Here is a 20,237-nt window from a genome sequence, read left to right as displayed (position 1 = left end):
GGTGAGTTTGGGGTGGAGGAACTTGACTGGCCTGCACAGAGTCCTGACCTCAACCCGATAAAACATCTTTGGGATGAATTAGAGTGGAGACTGTAATCCAGGCCTCCTCCCCCGACATCAGTGCCTGACCTCACAAATGCGCTTCTGAAAGAATGGTCACACCAGTGCACAAAGCAAGATCCATAAAGACATGGATTAGCGAGTTTGGGGTGGAGGAACTTTACTGGCCTGCACAGAGTCCTGACCTCAACCTTTGGGATGAATCAGAGCGGAGACTGTGATCCAGGCCTTCTCGTCTGACATCAGTACCTGACCTCACAAATGTGCTTCTGTAAGAATGGTCCAACCTTCCCATAGACACCCTCCTAAACCTTGTGGACAGCCTTCTTAGAAGAGAAGCTGTTATAGCTGCAAAGGGCGGGGCCATCTCAATATTGAACCCTACGGACTAAGACTGGGAGGCCATTAAAGTTCATGTGCGTGTAAGCAGGCATCCCAATACTTTTGTCAATATAGTGTATATGTCAAGCCTCTTTACAGCCAGCATGAATTATTGAATAATCTGTGTGTAGACTAAAATCAATGTCTTATCTATCACAGGTTGAAATTTATTCAAACGGGAATAAAATAATTACCATCAAAGGAGAACAGGTGAGCATAACGACAAGTAGGTTTGTGGTTCCATTACAGATGTATCTAATCTGTAAACCATCAGCTGCTTTAGACAAAATTGCTTCAAGCAGAAAGATTACTTAAAATATTGCCAGATTTATTGGCATGAAAAAGTGGACCTTTAATGTATCAAGAAAGAAAAGAAGAGGTGTACTGGTGAACCAATATGTAACGAGAGAACCGCTATGTTAGAGCTATTAACATTTAAAACCAAATTAAAAAGACAAAAAAAATGAAACAATAACAAATTAAAAATCTCCATATACAGAACCCTATACCAGAGGAAGGCAAACAAATGCACAGGAAGGCAACAAAAACCTTAAAAATAGAGACCGATGATCCAGGGAATATCTGATTGCCTTTGGGTGTCAGACTCCATTTCATGGCAGGCCGTATCAGCATCATGGTTGCCCTCAAAGGGCTGGTTGTATCTGTAAGACTAAATGTCCAGAGCACCCCCCCCCCCCCACATCAGATGTCAAGAATCCCACACCCTCTCTAACATCACCGTGCACCCCCTTTGGGGGCAGAGCTAGAAAGCAGAAAGTGCAGAGTCTGGAGGAGGACCAAAGGAGGAGTGGAGTCAGTTACCAGAGTCTGCTGAGACCAGGGGAGGCAGAGATGGGGGGGTGCTGCAGCTGCACTGAGAGGTGCAAGATTTGGCAGAGGAGTTCTTTTCTCCTCTCTGCTGAGACAAGGGGGTACCTGCAGGAGAGGTGCAGGGCTACTTGAAATGGCCTGGAGGGCCGGATTTGGCCCGTGGGCCTTGTGTTTGACACCTGTGCCTTAGAGGATCAGGAAAGATTTATTTTTCCTATTGGAGCAAGTTGTGCCATGTTTTATTGGAATTATTTTTTGCCTTTCTCTGGATAAACTGTGGGTATAGGGTTCTGTGTGTGCTCTTTTACAATTTATTTATACAGTATTTATTCATTTTTTATTATGGCTCAACAAAATAGACTTGCGCCTTTTACCTAACTATGTAACTATGTAAGAAATTGGTAAGTAATAATGAAATTGGTTATGTTGGCTGGTTTGCCTTTTGGCTAGAGCAATGGTTTCAGTTGTTCTTTTTTAAATATTTTTAAGTGGTAAGTGGGAAGAAATGTTAATGACTCATTCTTTCATAAAATGTTTTGCTATTTATATATAATATATAATAATAGTTCTCTTACTCTTTTTTACTTATTGGGTTATAGCTATTTAGAAGGGGACTTTTTGTTTTCTGTTGGTCTTTACTTGGTTGCTGTGTAGTCCACCCATTCTGCTCTTTTTGCCTCTTTACTGACCCCTTCATACTCTAAGGCCAAGGGAAGAGAATTGTACCTATGGGGTCACAAATGAGCATATAACCTGACAGAGCTTCTCATCCACCATCTAAAAACTAATACACTAAGAGATTTGCTGCTGGTGTTGGGTTGCAAAAAAGCGTAATCCAAAGCTGAACCTCTTAAAACCATCTTATGAGGCTGGGGCATGACTAGATTTGGATAGCATAGAAAGGTCCAACATTGTTGAGACCCTCTAGAGCAGTGATATTGAATTCAAATTCATGGAGGTCTGGTCATTGAAACTTTCATGCGGCAGAGGTCTGAGTCTCATGCTTGTGCTATGACTTGGGTTCTTCATATCACAGCCCCACCCCCTTCTATTACAATTTCCCCTTTACATCACAGCCCTCTTCGCATCATAGTGCCCCCCTTTATACCACAGTACTACCATTAAAATTGCTGAACCCCCTCTTTACATCACAGCACCTCCCTTTACAATACAGCCCTTTCTTTACATTACAGTGCCTGCTTTTCATCACAGCCCCCCTTTGCATTCAAATCCCCCCATATTACATCACAGTGCCTCCTTTACTTAATTGTCCTTTGTCTCCCCTTCACATCACAACCCTCCCACCTTTACATCATTGTCCTCAGCCCCCACCTCACATCACAGTCCCCCTCCCTTTCACATCAGTGTCCTCTGTCACCCCTTTACATCACAGCCCCCTTACCTAAATCCCAGTCCCCTTCACAGCCCCCCCATCCTTGTATCCCAGTCCCCTTCACAGCCACCCTTTTTTGCACCCTAGTCCCCTTTACAGCCCCCCCCCTTACTTACATTTCCGTCCCCTTCACAGCCCCCCCTTCCTTGCACCCCAGTCCTCTTTACGACCTTACTTGCATCTCAGTCCCCTTCATAGCCCGCCCTTACTTGCATCCAAGTCCCTTTCACAGCCCCCCTTTCTTGCACCCCAGTCCCTTTTACAGCCCCCCCCCCTTACTTACATCTCAGCCACCTTCACACCCCCCCCTTCCTTGCACTTCAGTCCTCACAACCCCCCTTCCTTGCTCCCCAGTCCACTTCACAGCCCCACTCCGTTGCACCACAGTTCCCTTCACAGCCACCCTTCCTTTCCGCCCATTGACTGGACATGCTTTGCCTTCTGCCTTCTGCCTTCTATAAAGATGAATGCTGTGGCAGCAGCGGCAACCCGGCTGTGGGGGGGGGGGGGGGGGTGAGGGGGGTAGGAAGATATCAGCTGCAGAGGACATCCAGGCTGCTAAGGGTCGGAGCCACGGTCCATATAGGATTGTCATTTGGTCCATTTGCAAACCGTGGTCCGCCATTTAGTGATGCCTGCTCTAGAGAATTAATTTCAGGAATAGAAAATGAAAAACGCCTTTACCATTCAGAGAGACATGCGGCACTAACAAAGCCAAAAACGATAAAAAGTAGGAGGGATTTTACAGATAAGTAGTGGATTTTATGATACACCACAACTCCTGGGCCATAGTGTATAAGTGGACAGCTAGCCTACCTAGTGGCTGCAGTGATTTGATTAAAAGGAAGGTTACATAAGACATTAAAACTGCCTAAAAATAACATGTTCTCTTTATTTGAGTGGAACTACCTCTTTTAATGGCACATCCAACAAATGATACGGTGTCAAGTCTTTATGTTGTGTTTTCTGCAGACTGCCTCCTATTTTGGCCATTCAGTAGCAGTTACAGACATCAATGGAGATAGGTATGTCTTGAAACAAGAACTCATTTGTTGCAGAATATAATTTCACATGGATGTAGAGCCATCTAGTGTTATAATCTGATTTACCACAGATTCAGAATCAAGCAAACCTTTCTGTTCTATAATATATCATATATATAAAAACAGGCTATGAGTATTTGTGAGACGATAATGTGTTTTGAATTGTTTTATTGGATTATATAATTACTTAGTTAGACAGTCCTACTTAATTTCACATTTGTGAGAATAGGGATTTAGTCATGCCAATACTGAGCACCTTCTAACAGGGTGCCATGAGCAAACTCAAAGGCAATTGCTGATTACATCTGGGTAATGAACCATTGGTTGAGGATTAATTAGAGTATGACATTCAAATGGATGTCGAGCCAAGGTCTTGGCTTTGATATATCAATAATTGTTTTCATTTGGAATTGGTGTTGTTTTCAGCCAACAGGCAGGTGTAATGTTATTTGAATAGTAGGTGAGTAAGAGTTTGAACTTGAATGGTAGCGGAGTAAGAATATGTTGATATATCTGTCCAATCAGGATGATAGCTGTTCTACAAAAGCTCTTCGCTCTTGTTGACAACCATTCTATATGTTTACTTGCAGTATTGATGATCTGCTGGTGGGAGCTCCCCTTTTCATGGAGCGCCGGGCAGGTGGAAAGCTTCTGGAAGTTGGGCAAGTCTACGTATATCTGCAGAAGAGACCCAGGGCCCTGGACAGGAACCCTCAGATCCTCAGGGGGAATCATGTGTATGGACATTTTGGTGCATCTATTGCTCCTCTAGGAGACTTGGATCAAGATGGGTACAATGGTATCAGCCAACACTTATTTGTGTGTAATCTCAGAAAAAAATAACACACTTTCTTCCAAAAATAATTATAAAGCTAGGCCAGAAACAGACACACCCATTAAATCCAACCATAAGAAAATATAAATCTTTAGATAAAGATCAAAATCTTGTATCCTAACCCCTAACCTTTAGCTGATCAAGAAGAAGTTAAAAAAAACTAGAAAGTTAGTGTTTAATTGACTGTCCTTGGTTTTCTTATATCTAAATCAGAGATTATCTCTGCTTCATTCTCCATAATAGTTTATAGTCAAATGAATATACAGAAGCAGAGTGAAGCCCCTTGTGATGGCTACAGTGGGTTGTTTGAGTTTGAAATCTCCATTCCATAGCTGCCTAGTGATATAAGAAGCTGACAGTTCAGTTTGGACGAAAAGGAGGAATAGTGCAGGGAGCCTAGGGTTATCCTATTGCTAAAGAAGATAAAGTGGTAGTTGCACAAAGTATCTGGATTCTGGGCTGGTAGCTTCTTTACGACCAAGGAATTTTTACTTTTTCTTTAGTGTGTAATTTGAGTCAATCTAAGACTGAAGCACCACCCTGGACGTTAAATGTGTAGATATTGAATTATTAAAAACTCAGAAAATGCCCCCTGCATCAGGGCTACAAAAGATACAACAATGGAACAAAATACATCTAAAACTTCTACATTATAGATGCAAAACATTGAGACATAATTTTATAATCGTTTCAAATTTATATAAAAATTATAAAAAGCCTATTTATATAAAAAGTAGAAAAAAATCTCTGTGGGTGGGGATGTTTATCAGGGGTTGAGCTTGGCCCCCTAGTTCCAGTGAAAGGAACTCTTAAGGCATCAGCATACCAAGATTTTGGACAATTTCATGCTCCCAACTTTGTGGGAAGAGTTTGGGGATGGCCCCTTCCTGTTCCAACATGACTGCGCAACAGTGCACAAAGCAAAGTCCATAAAGACATGGATGAGCCAGTTTGGGGTGGAGGAACTTGACTGGCCTGACCCCAACCCGATCTTCGAAATTAATATAGAGCACAGACTGTGAGCCAGGCCTTCTCGTCCGACATCAGTGCCTGACCTCACAAATGCTCTTCTAGAAGAATGGTCAAACCTTCCCATAGACACCCTCCTAAACCTTGTAGACAGCCTTCCCAGAAGAGTTGAAGCTGTTACAGCTGCAAAGGGTGGGACAGCCAGGGGCAGACTGACCATTTGGAAACTCTGGCACTGCCCCGAGGGCCCGGGGTCAGTAGGGGGCCCCATGAGATGCCCCTGGTACCTTTTTCATAGGCTTTTTTGAGTTTGGGCAAGGACACAGGGGCCCCATGATCCCCTATTGCCCGGGGGCCCCATGAGTTGTCAGTCCGCCCAAGGCCAACTCAATATTTAACCCTACAGATTAAGACTGGGATACCATTAAAGTTCATGTGCTTGTAAAGGCAGGTGTCCCAACACTTTAGGCAATATAGTGTATGTATATATAATTTTTTCTTGTATCTTTTGTAGCTTTGATAAAGCAGGTGTTTTCTGAACCCCAAAATGCTTTTGCTGTATACTAGTCTATGATAAATCCATATCTGGAAACGTAACTTCTGTTATGGCAAATCCAATCTTAGAATACTCAGGTGGTTAAGTATGTCATTGTCATTTCCTGAAACCTGAACTATTACATTTGGGTCTGTCCTCTGCAATCTTTCTTTAGATGTGGCTGTAGGTTCTCCTTTTGGAGGTCAGTCTGGAGCTGGCTGTGTTTACATTTACAAGGGTGAGAAGTCTGGGCTGTCTACACATCCATCACAGATCTTAGAGAGTCCCCACGCGGCACCATCCAGATTTGGCTTTTCATTGAGAGGAGGGGAAGACATTGATCAGAATGGATATCCAGGTAATGAACAAAAAACAATTACAAAACTCCAAATGGAATTTTAGAGAGCCTACCAGCCTTTTTACCATTCAGTGTGATGCATCCAAGTGCTGTGCTTCCCCTTTCTCCATCACCGCTAAAAGCTGAACTCTTTGCCTTGCAGATCTGCTAGTCGGAGCTTTTGAAGCAGACAAAGTCTATATCTTCAGGTATGAGACTTTACATGGATCTCCTTGTAAAATATTACATAGGATTTTCATAGGATGTATTATGAACCATTTAGGGATTTTTTGCATACCTGGAAGTGGCACACACTCCCTTTCCATTTTTCAAGGTGAATATATCTTTTCCTAGCTATAGATAATCATGAGATCACAGAGATGGAAATAATTTCACCAATGCAAGTTTATTTCTTTAAAGCCTTGTTTGTATGCATAATTTTCGATTATATGTGTACATTGAGGTAGCCATATATTTTTTTTATTTTACTTTTATTTAAAATTTATAGTCAGATATGGGGGGGGGGGGGGGGGGAGCAGCCTTTTTTAAAGATCCTATATAGTGCTGTGCAAATGTACTTGTGAAAATGTTGTAAATGCGAGGATGCTTTAAAAAATATGCAAATATATATATATATACATATACACACTGTATATATTTTTAATCGATTAACCTGCAAAACAGGACAACCTAATTCAAAATAATATTTGATGTGTCTTCCTTTTGCCTTTACAACGTCATCAGTTCTACTATTTAGAGTTGCACACCGTTCTTTAAGGTATTTGACAGCAACAGAGACAGGCTACATCTACTGTTTTTGGACATAGCCTGTCTCTGTTGCTTCAGTCTCTTTATGTAATCTCAGGGAGACTCAATGGTATTGAGAATAGGGATGTGTGGGGACAGTACCATCTCTTTCACGGCTTCTTGCTCCTCTTTTCACTAAAGATAGTTCTCAATGCTTTTGGCTGTATGTTCTGAGTCATTGTCCTGCTGCAGAATAAATTTGGGACTGTTCAGACACCTCCCTTATAGTAGTATATGATGAATAAATATCTGCTGGTTCATTTCAGCATTGAGGAGACCATTAATGCTAGCCAAATCCCCAACTCCATGTGTAGAAATGCAACCTTAAACCTGCAAAAAACTTCCGCTGTGCTTCATGTTGCCTGCACACACCCATCCTTGTCCTACCTTACACAGGGCAAGATTTAGACTTTGGGGGGACCAGGGCACTTTAGATTCGGGGGGTCCTCATACACAGTATTTGTGTTTGTATTATTATATATTTTATTATAATTCATTTTTTATTATTTTATATAATTATTTTATATTATTTTTTTATAGGGGGCCCTTCTGTCAGGCGGCCCAGGGTAGCTGCCCCTTTTGCCCCCTTATAAATCTGGCACTGAACGTACAGGCCTTTGGAAAACTGCCTTCTGGTAGACAAACATTTCAATTAGGACTCATCAGTCCAGATTACCTGCTGCTATTTTGCTGCATATCCGTGTCAAAGCCTGTCTTCATCCTGCTCCTTGGACAGAGGCATATGTTGGTCCCCTCTATAAGTCATGAGGCTTATACATTTAGAGTACTCAAACCTGATGTAATCAGTTATATACACATACAGTATACGATATTCTATGTATACAGTATATTATATATATATATATATATATAGTTTTAAAGATAACTTTATAGAAAGGTATGATTTTGGTACTATACTCTCTAGCTTTTGTCCTAATTTTTTGTATTCTTTATTCCAGGGCCCAGCCAGTAGTTCTTCTCCATACTTCCTTGGTATTCACTCCAGATTCCTTGAACCCAGACCAGAAGAAGTGTAAACAGCCTGGTATTGGTGATGTCAGCTGGTGAGGCAGCTGTTATAGCAACTTAATTTTTCTAAAAAATGTTTTACTAGTTGGATTAGAAAAATATATAAATAAAATAAAATTGTGATCCACCAGTTCAGAAAAGGTGGCAAGATCATGTATTTGGAAACCCAGATTTGCTAATGCTGTGTATATAACAAAGCAGGACCTGGTTCTTGCTGAGACTGTGATCACTATAACCTCACTTTCAAACAATAAGTCAGTCACATGCTCTCCGGCAGAGAGGACTCACCTCATTTAATGAGTATGTTAGAATACATTATTGTAAGTCATATACCCACACGTTGGGAATATCTGAATCATCTTCTGGAGAAAATGATGGTTACAAGCAGGGGCGGACTGACCATTTGGAAACTCGGGCACTGCCCGAGGGCCCGGGGTCAGTAGGGGGCCCCATGAGATGCCCCTGGTACTTTTTTCATAGGCTTTTTTGAGTTTGGGCAAGGACATAGGGGCCCCATGATCCCCTATCGCCCAGGGGCCCCATGAGTTGTCAGTCCACCCCTGGTTACAAGAGAGGACATGATATATACAGTAAATGTGGAATTTAAAAAGATTGGATGTTTTTGGAAATTCTAAATGTCTGTGGCTATGTAACTATTAGATATAGGGGATCTTTCATCTTTAAAGTGGTAGTTTTTACCATATTAAATAAATGAAGCTGTAGGAGGTTATGAAATGAAATATACACATGGTAGTTTTGTTATTGCTATCAGCATCTGTAAAGCTGTCCCTGCTTGCTGCTTTCAAAATCTCCCCCATGTAACCTGTTATGGCATCATTACAGATTCTAAATCTATAACAAGGCCTTGATTGTGTTGAATGAGTTCTGTGATATATGGCATTACAGATGTGATATGTCTCAGTTCCATAGCATCCATGAAAGCCCTTAAGAAGCAGGGAGGGGTAGGCCTGAATGGCCATCATCTATGCTATACTGGGCTCAAGTTGTTTGCCCACCACTATACTTTGGGATGCAAGAAAAGTAATAACATGAAAGCCTGAACCCTGCAGGAACTAGCACCTTCACCTTTCCTTACTATGGGGTTCAAGAGGCATGGGTTGAATCCAGGGGCGGACTGACAACTCATGGGGCCCCTGGGCAATAGGGGATCATGGGGCCCCTGTGTCCTTGCCCAAACTCAAAAAAGCCTATGAAAAAGGAACTAGGGGCATTTCATGGGGCCCCCTACTGACCCCGGGCCCTCAGGCAGTGCCCGAGTTTCCAAATGGTCAGTCCGCCCCTGGTTGAATCTATAAGTAAAGTGGGAGGGCCAGTTACTTCCCAGACCAGGGATCACTACTACATTAGTAACAATTGTAGATAATAACATTTCTGTGTGTTCATTAAAATGATTGAGATGTCTGCGATTTCTCTAGTTTCACTGTGAGTGTCTGTGTCCGGACCTCGGGGAAAAGTCTACCCAAGACATTGAGTGAGAATATTTTCCTTACCCATCTTCTACTGTATTTATATTCACATACTGTGAGTTGGTGTAGCAGGTAAATCATCCCCTTGCTGGCTTATTATGTGTAAAGCTGCCTATATACTTTACAACCTGATTGTACAATATATTTAGATGTAGCAAAGCTATATAGCATGAGGGCCTGCCTTAAAGTGATATGAAAGGCTATTTTTTTAAATTAAAATAAAAAAGATGTTATACTTACCTGCTCTGTGCAAAGATATTGCATAGAGCAGTCCCTTACCTCCTCTTTTTCGTTCACCTGTGTCTTATGGGGTCACCTGTGTGGGCGTTTCCGCTCCAGGCTGTGTGTGTCCATAGACGCACACAACACCAGAAAGCCACACCCCTGCACCCTCCTGACAGGATTTTGACTGACAACAGTGGGAGCTTATGGCTTCCTCTGCTGCCTGTGTCTCCTGTTTAATCAGGAAGAGGAGGAGCAGTGCTGTAGCCAGGATGGTTTAGGTAGGCCCCTGCACTATATGTATGCATTATATGCATTTCTGGGCATCATGTCAGATACACTTTTCCAAAAAGTTTTTTTTATGAGGTAGGTCGCCACAGCCTAACGCTTTCCAGTTGCTCTGTCTTGGGACCAGCATGCAGAATGTGATAACACGTGGGCATAGTCAAACTGTAAACACTTGGGTTACACATTGTACATACTAGGGCCAATTTAGACAGAAGCCAGTCAACCTACTAGTATGTCTTTGGAGTGTGGGGGAAACCCATGCAAGTACAGCAGACTCCTGCTACAGAGCACTTGCACTATACATCTGTTGATAAATCTAAAAATTTACAGGGATTGTACAAAAAGATTGCAATGTATGGAAAGTAGAAACATAATTTGTGGGAAAGATTTTTTTGATGCTGGCCATAAACTATACAATGTGAGTTTGCAATTGTAACAATTTGGCGCAATAGAGACATGGAAGCTGTGTGCCACAGCCATCTTGTTAAGGTCTCAGCATTTTGTTTTTCATGAGCAATAATCTTCCTCCCCTCCTCCCTCCTCCTGAAAACTGGAATTTGTAGCTGTAAGTTGTAACGAACTTCAAAAGAGCCTCTTATCCTAATTAAAACACAAATAGATGCCAGCTCCAGGGCTGTAAAAAGCTAATTAGTCTTGGCAGGGTGTCTGTTTTCCACAAACCATGGAAAACACTTTCCTCTGCCCTATCGTAAAACAATAATAACTCAGTCAAGCAATCACACATGACCTGTGAGGCCATTAGAGCGCTAGGAATGTAGAGTGTGCCATAAAACGTCTATTCAACATGTAACAATTCCACATACAATTCATAGAATTTAACAAGAACAGGGCACATTAATATTAGGTATATATTAGAATAAGGAATATCATACCGAACAAATCAAGGTCATACATGACTATGTTAGCACATAGGAAAAGGGAGAACGCAGTCTCCTCCCTCCTGGGTGACCAAGGTACGCTGTGTTTGGTATCCCTGGGTTCGAAATACAAGTCTGAATATTAATCTACCAGTTATCAGAATACCACCTTTACGTATTGGAGGTTATTAATATTACTGTAAAACTGTAGTTGGGACTTGGTCATAAGTTTGGTGACCTCCCAACACCCATCCCTTAAATTGGATTATTGGTCAGTTGGTCTCTGTCCACACCCCCTTGATATCATAGAAAAGGACTGACAGGCCTAGTGAAGGAGAGCGCTAATTTAACATCAACCAAGGAACATCTTAACGGACTTGAGAGCCAAGGCAATGTTTTTGCTCGGACAATTGGACAATCAGGACTTGTATTATGCCTTCTTAGCTCCTTTCTTTTATTTCTCTGTTGCTTTATTGTTTTGATATCTTTGTAACATCCATTTCTGTAAATATTTAAATTGCACCATTTTGACCTTTTTATTGATAAAACCTAATTTGAAAAGTGTTCAAACTGTCTCTAAAGACAGTACTAAAGTAGTGCATACTAAAGAATCTCTGTCTCTTGAAGGCTACTGTATATAATAATTCTCTGACTATACCTGTCTGTGGTGACAGTGTGTGTTGCAGACGTCTATGCTAAAATCACAGTGTTATTACTAGGATTTGTGAGCTTCCTCCTTCTCTGTAAAAAGGCGGTGGTGGCAGTTTGAAGGGTTAATTGCGTAATTAACCTAACCCAGTGACAATCGCTCTCAGGGTGCTGGCACATAGATTGTGGTCCTACTAGCTGGAAAATCTTTATGCAGGGTGAAGCTGAGAGTGGCATTGTTACGCAAGTGACAGCGCGGTGTGAGATTGGCTGGTCCTTTGTCTTTGATGAGAAGGGCAGAGGTTGGGCACAGCGTTGCGTCACAGCAATCTGTAACATTAATCTGCCCTAAATTTTCACGTTCCCTTACTTTCTGCCCAGAGGCAATTCCACGTAGCAGCAAGTAAGCTTCAAGCAGGAGATTACAATTGACAAGGGTATAAATCTAATTCATGGCTAGGTTGATTGGGGACAATTGTGGGTAAACCTAGGTAAGTTTGTTAGTTTAATAAAGTTTGTTAGTTTAATACAGAGATGTACAGTAGGTGTCATTTTTACCGAGCTTAATACCCGTTACGGCTTTGTGTCTCTTTATGAAGGCCTGTCCGCTGACATCCAGCTGGACAGCCAGAAGAGCAAATTTCTCCGCAGAACTCTTTTCACTGACTCTTCACAGCCCAGCAAAAGAATCACTATGGACATCCAGAGCAACTCACAGAGGACCTGCAACGATGTTAGTGCCTATCTGCGGGTATGTACTCTGCCTCTATAGGTGGACCTGTTGTTGAATTTCACATGACATCTCAATCAGCTCAGCTCTTGTTATCATTACCAAATCATGTTTTTTTTTTTTAAAGTAAAGAAGTACCATTTTCTTGGTCCCATTGGCTCTGGTTTACCATTTAGCGTTATGGTCAGAGCTATGTGATTTTCTCAGTGGTTGTAAAATTGTTCTCTTTTGTTGGCAAACCATTAGGCTATATATATATACACATATACACAGTACATACATTGCTCCAAAAAATGTAAGGAACACTTTGAAAACTCATCAGATCTCAATGGGGAAAAATATCATGCTGGATATCTATACTGATATGGACTGGGTAATGTGTTAGGAATGATGCCCCATTATTTGATGGAAATTAAAATTATCAACCTACAGAGGACTGAATTCAAAGACACCCCGAAAATCAAAGTGAAAAAATGATGTAGCAGGCTAGTCCATTTTATTGAAATTTAATTACAGAAACTCAGAATGATATTCAGTAGTTTGTATGGCCCCCACGTGCTTGTATGCATGCCTGACAACATTGGGGCATGCTCTTAATGAGATGACGGATGGTGTCCTGGGGTATTTCCTCCCAGATCTGGACCAGGGCATTACTGAGCTCCTGGACAGTCTGAGGTGCAACCTGGCGGCATCGGATGGATCGAAACATGATATCCCAGAGGTGTTCTAATGGATTTAGGACAGGAGAGCACGGGGGCCATTCAATGGTATCAATTCCTTCATCCTCCAGGAACTGCCTGCATACTCTGCCACATGACGCCAGGCATTGTCGTGCACCAGGAGAAACCCAAGACCCACTGCACCAGCATAGAGTCTGACAATGGGTTCAAGGATTTCATCCCGATACCTAATGGCAGTCAGGGTGCCATTGTCTAACCTGTAGGTCTGTGTGTCTCTCCATGGGTATGCCTCCCCACGCCATCATTGACCCACCACCAAAACGGTGATGCTGAAAAATGTTAAAGGCAGCATAACATTCTCCACAGCTTCTCCAGACCCTTTCAAGTTAGTCACATGTGCTCAGGGGGAACCTGCTCTCATCTGTGAAAAGCACAGGGCACCAGCGGCGGACCTGCCAACTATGGTGTTCAGTGGCAAATGCCAATTGAGCTCGATGTGCTGGGCAGTGAACACAGGGCCCACTAGAGGACATCGGGCCCTCAGGCTACCCTCATGAGGTCTGTTTCTGATTTCTTGCTCAGAGACATTCGTACAGGTGGCCTGCTGGAGGTCATATTGTAGGGCTCTGGCAGTGCTCCTCCTGTTCCTCCTTGCACAAAGGAGCAGATACCGGTCCTGCTGATGGGTTAAGGACCTTCTACAGCCCTATCCAGCTCTCCTAGAGTAACTGTCTGTCTCTTGGAATCTCCTCCATGCTCTTGAGACTGTGCTGGGAGACACAGCAAACCTTCTGGCAATGGCACGTATAGATGTGTCATCCCGGAGGAGTTGGACTGCCTGTGCAACCTCTGTAGGGTCCAGGTATCGCCTCCTGCTACCAGTAGTGACACTGACCCTAGCCAGATGCAAAACCAGTGAAAAGATGAGTAAGGAAAAAAAGGTCAGTGACCTCCACCTGTAAAACCATTCCTATTTTTGGGGTTGTCTGAAACTGACTAACAGCCCCCTCTGCTACTTAACTGACCAGATCAATATCCCACAAGTTTAATTGACTTGATGCTATACTCTGATTAAAAAGTGTTCCTTTAATTTTTTTGAGTATATGCATACACACACACACATATATATATGAGGGGCATTCACACATATACAAGGGGCATTCAAGTCAAACCAGGACTTTTGAGTTTATAGAATAAAAGAATACATTTCAAGGAATGGAAACTGCATTTATATTTTGGCATACTCCCCATCTACATTTATACACTTATTCTAGCATTTAACTAATGAAAGATAAAAAAATTTGTCAGTACTCCATAACCATTCTAGGACAGCTGGCTTCACTTCATCATGATTGTGTTCACTGTTCCCACAGAAAGATTCATCTCTTGTGCAATCTCATAACAGGTTTAAACATCAATTTTCCAGGAACAGGCGTCCCATGAGCTGAATGTTCACAGGGATGACTGCTGTGGGCTGGGAACCACCACGGACGGGATCTTCACTGATGGACAGACAGTCATTTCTGAAACGCTTACACTATTCAAATGTCTTACTGCGGCTGAGCGTCTCATTACCGTACTGTGCCTGAAATGCCCCTTGTGTGTGTGTGTGTGTGTGTGTATATATATATATATATATATATATATATATACACACACACACAAGGGGCGTTCAAGTCAAACCCAGACTTTTAATTTTACAGGTATGAAAAGGGCTGCTAGCATGGCAGTACTACATGACATAGAAAGTGGCAAGTGTGTCCCATTACTGATAGGAGGCGCACTTATCGTGGGCCAGTCCAGAGACCATTAATCAAGATGGCAGACAACAGTGTTAGGGTGTGCATGGAACAGCGTGTGGTGATGAAGTTTCTTGTGAACCAAGGCGTAAAACCTGCGGATATATATATATATATATATATATATATATATATATATATATATATAAACACAAGTTAAATAACCCAACAACAAGGAGATGTATTGGTGCTTAATTTGTATATGGCTTCCAGTGGGATTTCTACTCCACCAATTGCCTCTGCACAATGTGCAGATCCTACGTTGTATAACTAACCTGAGCCTATTAATTCTATCCTGTAATTTATTTCAGAGTGAAAATGAGTTTAAGGATAAGCTAAGCCCAATAGTTGTCAGTGTAAACTTCAGTCTGAATACTGCACCATCTTCTAGTGCCTTGCCACCTATAATACATGGGAACACCTTCCTACAAGAGCAGGTGAGCTATGGATAATGTAGCCTCAGAGCCAGGTACACTTATAAGTATTTGTGTCAGCTCCCATACTGCAATTAAATCAATTTTGTGAAAATTGTATTTCCTGGCCTTGTGTTCTAGATACATATCTTACTGGATTGTGGAGAAGACAATATCTGCATTCCTGACCTGCAGCTGAGAGCCAGCTGGTGAGTTCCCCTCCGACATATCATCAATCCTCACAGCCTTGAGTCCCCCTGTCTTAAATGAGACTTTTCAGTAACTTTACAGTTCTGCATGAATACATTCTTTGAATGTCATAATATACAGAAACAAAAACAGTTTCCAAAAGGATCTACCTTTATCATTAAAAATATGTCTTTGAGTTTCAGTCTAGTGACTTTGTCTAGGTTAAAATGATGTCATCAGTCTGCTGCAGTCGGAAGGGTGTATCTGATGCTGGCGATGGTCCATGTTAAGTAATATTTTAAACAACGATCATATCATTATAAGACAGTGGTTCTCAACCTGGGGGTCGCGACCCCTTTGGGGGTCGAACGACCATTTCCCAGGGGTCGCCTAAGACCATCGGAAAACACATATTTCCGATGGTCTTAGGAACCGAGACACCGCTCCTCTGACTCAGTTGATGTGTGGGCGGGATGACACGCTGCCCTGTCACCTGGCCACACCTCCGGGATCCCTCAACAACTCCGCCTCCTCGCCGCTGATTGGCCACCGGAACTGTAGCTCAGGAGAGGCACACAGGCGGCCAATCACCGGCGAGGAGGTGGAGCTTGGAGAGGAGGAGCCGAGCGGCAGTGCGCGTAGATCTAAGAAGATCGAGGGAACTGCCGGAGTAAGTGAAGAGGAGAGCGGCCAAAGAAGGAAGACAGCTGACAGGTAAGTGAGAGAGCGAGCCCAGGCTGGAGCAGGGGTCAGCAAGGTAAGTATCATTGGTGTCAGTGGGAGGAATAGTGCCCCATCATTTGTGTGACTAATACCAACAATGGGGCACTATTTCTCCCACTGACACCAATGATGGGGCACTATTTCCTCCCCCCCCGCACTGACACCAATGATGGGGCACTATTCCTCCCCCCCACTGACACCAAGGATGGGGCACTATTCCTCCCCCCCACTGACACCAACGATGGGGCACTATTCCTCCCCCCCCACTGACACCAACGATGGGGCACTATTCCTCCCCCCACTGACACCAAGAATGGGGCACTATTCCTCCCCCCACCGACACCAACAATGGGGCACTATTCCCCCCCCGACCCCAAAGATGGGGCACTATTTCCCCCTCCACCACACTGACATCAATGATGGGGCACTATTCCTCCCACTGACACCAATGATGGGGCACTATTCCTCCCACTGACACCAATGATGGGGCACTATTCCCCCCACTGACACCAATGATGGGGCACTATTCCCCCCACTGACACCAATGATGGGGCACTATTCCCCCCACTGACACCAATGATGGGGCACTATTCCCCCCACTGACTCCAATGATGGGGCACTATTCCCCCCACTGACACCAATGATGGGGCACTATTCCCCCCACTGACACCAATGATGGGGCACTATTCCCCCCACTGACACCAATGATGGGGCACTATTCCCCCCACTGACACCAATGATGGGGCTCTATTCCCCCCACTGACACCAATGATGGGGCACTATTCCCCCCACTGACACCAATGATGGGGCACTATTCCCCCCACTGACACCAATGATGGGGCACTATTCCCCCCACTGACACCAATGATGGGGCACTATTCCCCCCACTGACACCAATGATGGGGCACTATTCCCCCCACTGACACCAATGATGGGGCACTATTCCTCCCACTGACACCAATGATGGGGCACTATTCCTCCCACTGACACCAATGATGGGGCACTATTCCTCCCACTGACACCAATGATGGGGCACTATTCCTCCCACTGACACCAATGATGGGGCACTATTCCTCCCACTGACACCAATGATGGGGCACTATTCCTCCCACTGACACCAATGATGGGGCACTATTCCTCCCACTGACACCAATGATGGGGCACTATTCCTCCCACTGACACCAATGATGGGGCACTATTCCCCCCACTGACACCAATGATGGGGCACTATTCCCCCACTGACACCAATGATGGGGCACTATTCCCCCACTGACACCAATGATGGGGCACTATTCCCCCCACTGACACCAATGTTGGGGCACTATTCCCCCCACTGACACCAATGTTGGGGCTCTATTCCTCCTACTGACACCAACGATGGGGCACTATTCCCCCCACTGACACCAACGATGGGGCACTATTCCCCCCACTGACACCAACGATGGGGCACTATTCCCCCCAATGACACCAACGATGGGGCACTATTCCCCCCACTGACACCAACGATGGGGCACTATTCCCCCCACTGACACCAACGATGGGGCACTATTCCCCCCACTGACACCAACGATGGGGCACTATTCCCCCCACTGACACCAACGATGGGGCACTATTCCCCCCACTGACACCAACGATGGGGCACTATTCCCCCCACTGACACCAGCGATGGGGCACTATTCCCCCCACTGACACCAACGATGGGGCACTATTCCCCCCACTGACACCAACGATGGGGCACTATTCCCCCCACTGACACCAACGATGGGGCACTATTCCCCCCACTGACACCAACGATGGGGCACTATTCCCCCCACTGACACCAACGATGGGGCACTATTCCCCCCACTGACACCAACGATGGGGCACTATTCCTCCCACTGACACCAACGATGGGGCACTATTCCTCCCACTGACACCAACGATGGGGCACTATTCCTCCCACTGACACCAACGATGGGGCACTATTCCTCCCACTGACACCAACGATGGGGCACTATTCATCCCACTGACATCAGTGATGGGGCACTACTCCTTCCACTGACACCAATGATGTGGCACTAGTCCTCCCACTGCAAAATTACAGTTATGAAGTAGCAACGAAAATAATTTTATGGTTGGGGGTCACCACAACATGAGGAACTGTATTAAGGGGTCGCGGCATTAGAAAGGTTGAGAACCACTGTTATAAGACATTACTGATTTATGTTTGGTACAGAATTTGGGGGGGAATATGTATTCTCACACAATGTATTATCAGAATATTATATCACCCAGTCAATTAACCGTTGAGGCATTGGATCTATTGCTGTTAGATTATACATGTAGCTGAGTGCTTAGCTGGAAGGGTAAAAGCCACTGCAGAACTACAGTTGCTACATGTGCTGGTCTTGCCAGTGCTGTTTTGCTTCCATCCAGTAGAGGAAGTCTGCAGGACACAACGCAACATAGAGACTTGGATCCATAACAGTGATGAATTATGGGAAACTGGGATCACTGGAGGGACTTGGCTATTGTAGCAGATGGGGGAAGGTTTTCAATTCCCAGGCAGAAACCAGAGTTAGTTTTTCCCAGGCAGAATAAAGAAGGAATAGCTCTTTCTGGGGGAGGACCAAGGCAGAATTTACCTCAGCTGAGCCGTGTTTAGTAAAGCAGAGGCCCATCAACCTTGGGCCTGAAACTGAAACCTAGTCTGTTGAGAGCCAATTACACAGACACACACTGATGATATTACCATAGGAGTCCCAGTTTGCTAAGCTTCTGGACTGGAGTTTGCTGTGCACACAGGACTGGTGAACGGCCGCAGTTTGGCTTTACATTACCTATGCCTTCAGAGTGAGACCAGCTGTCATATAGGAACACTGTACCACTGTATTCTGAATTCTTAATGAGGAAGTATTTTAAGTGCACCAACACAAAGTTTGGCCCCACCAAATAGCTGGCAGAAGGTTGAAAAAAAAGGAGTCTACTAACTACTGACTGTTGTCACGGTGATCACCCATAGGTATTTCCCTAGCTAAGGACACCCTTTACAGGTTAAATGCAAAAAGTGCACCTTTGGAACATTTACAGAGCCAAACAGGTCAACTGTTTAGCCATTGCTCTATCATCATTTGCTGCTGATATTTCTATTTGATGTATCCCTGTGCATAACTGCCAATTGTGAGTTACTATCACCTAATGCTGTCTAACATTTAATGAACTTAGAGCAATAATAGTATCCCACTGATTGATTCATTATTGCACAGTTTCTTACATCAAGTGGCCCCTTTGGGAGTAAGCGCTGCATATATGTGGAAATTCTCTAGATATTTGGTAATATTGCACCCAAACTACTCTTCTATTTGTTTGCCTTCTTTTTTAGGGGTGAAGATCCACTTGTTATTGGCGCTGACAATCTTGTAAAAATATACTTTGATGCAGAAAACCTCGGAGAAGGGGCTTACGAATCAGAATTACACGCCACACTTCCCACTGGGGCTCACTACATGCAGGTTTTGGGAGACACTGAAGTGAGTATACTTATGGGCCTTATCACTAAAGAAACCTGGGACAAATCCTTGATGGTGATATTGGTTTATCTCACAAAACGTCCAACTCCAGGAGAGTTGAACATGATGAAAATAACACCAGCGGACCTTACTCTGTAACTCAACAGTTCTTTCCCTGACCTCTCTCATTACTCCCTTACCTGTTGGCTATTTGGGTGGTGTTATGCCTTCTTCTTTAACATTACTTCCATATATGATGATAGGATGATGATGACAACAAATTTCTGTCTCCGTAAATATTTTATGTTGCTATGGATTTCTAGGAGAAGATTCTGTGCACTCCAAGAAAAGCAAATGACACAGAACTTGTGGTGTGTGAATTGGGTAACCCCATGAAGAACGGAGCAAAGGTGAGATATACATGGGTGAGGATGGAAAAAAGAAAAGTACACTGAGAAAATAAAATTAGGTA

General features: G+C 43.8%; 1 protein-coding gene across 1 annotated transcript in view; it reads left to right on the top strand.

The window, feature by feature from the left end:
- The window catches only part of LOC149464558 (integrin alpha-IIb-like), a 55,241-nt gene that overhangs the window by 21,483 nt on the left and 13,521 nt on the right, over positions 1-20,237 (top strand). Inside the window, exons 10-21 of the mRNA XM_089674557.1 lie at positions 601-651; positions 3,638-3,690; positions 4,299-4,507; positions 6,223-6,405; positions 6,548-6,593; positions 8,151-8,255; positions 9,657-9,712; positions 12,343-12,494; positions 15,264-15,389; positions 15,507-15,574; positions 19,639-19,786; positions 20,089-20,175. Coding sequence (XP_089530683.1) covers positions 601-651; positions 3,638-3,690; positions 4,299-4,507; positions 6,223-6,405; positions 6,548-6,593; positions 8,151-8,255; positions 9,657-9,712; positions 12,343-12,494; positions 15,264-15,389; positions 15,507-15,574; positions 19,639-19,786; positions 20,089-20,175 — 1,284 coding nt within the window. The remainder of the gene's footprint in view (positions 1-600; positions 652-3,637; positions 3,691-4,298; positions 4,508-6,222; positions 6,406-6,547; positions 6,594-8,150; positions 8,256-9,656; positions 9,713-12,342; positions 12,495-15,263; positions 15,390-15,506; positions 15,575-19,638; positions 19,787-20,088; positions 20,176-20,237) is intronic.

Source organism: Staurois parvus, unplaced genomic scaffold (assembly GCF_062004578.1).
Source record: "Staurois parvus isolate SC_StPar_1 unplaced genomic scaffold, SC_StPar_1.0 ptg000151l, whole genome shotgun sequence".
NCBI lineage: Eukaryota > Metazoa > Chordata > Amphibia > Anura > Ranidae > Staurois > Staurois parvus.
Note: the sequence above shows the minus strand (reverse complement) of the source record. Positions and strands in the feature narration are given on the sequence as shown.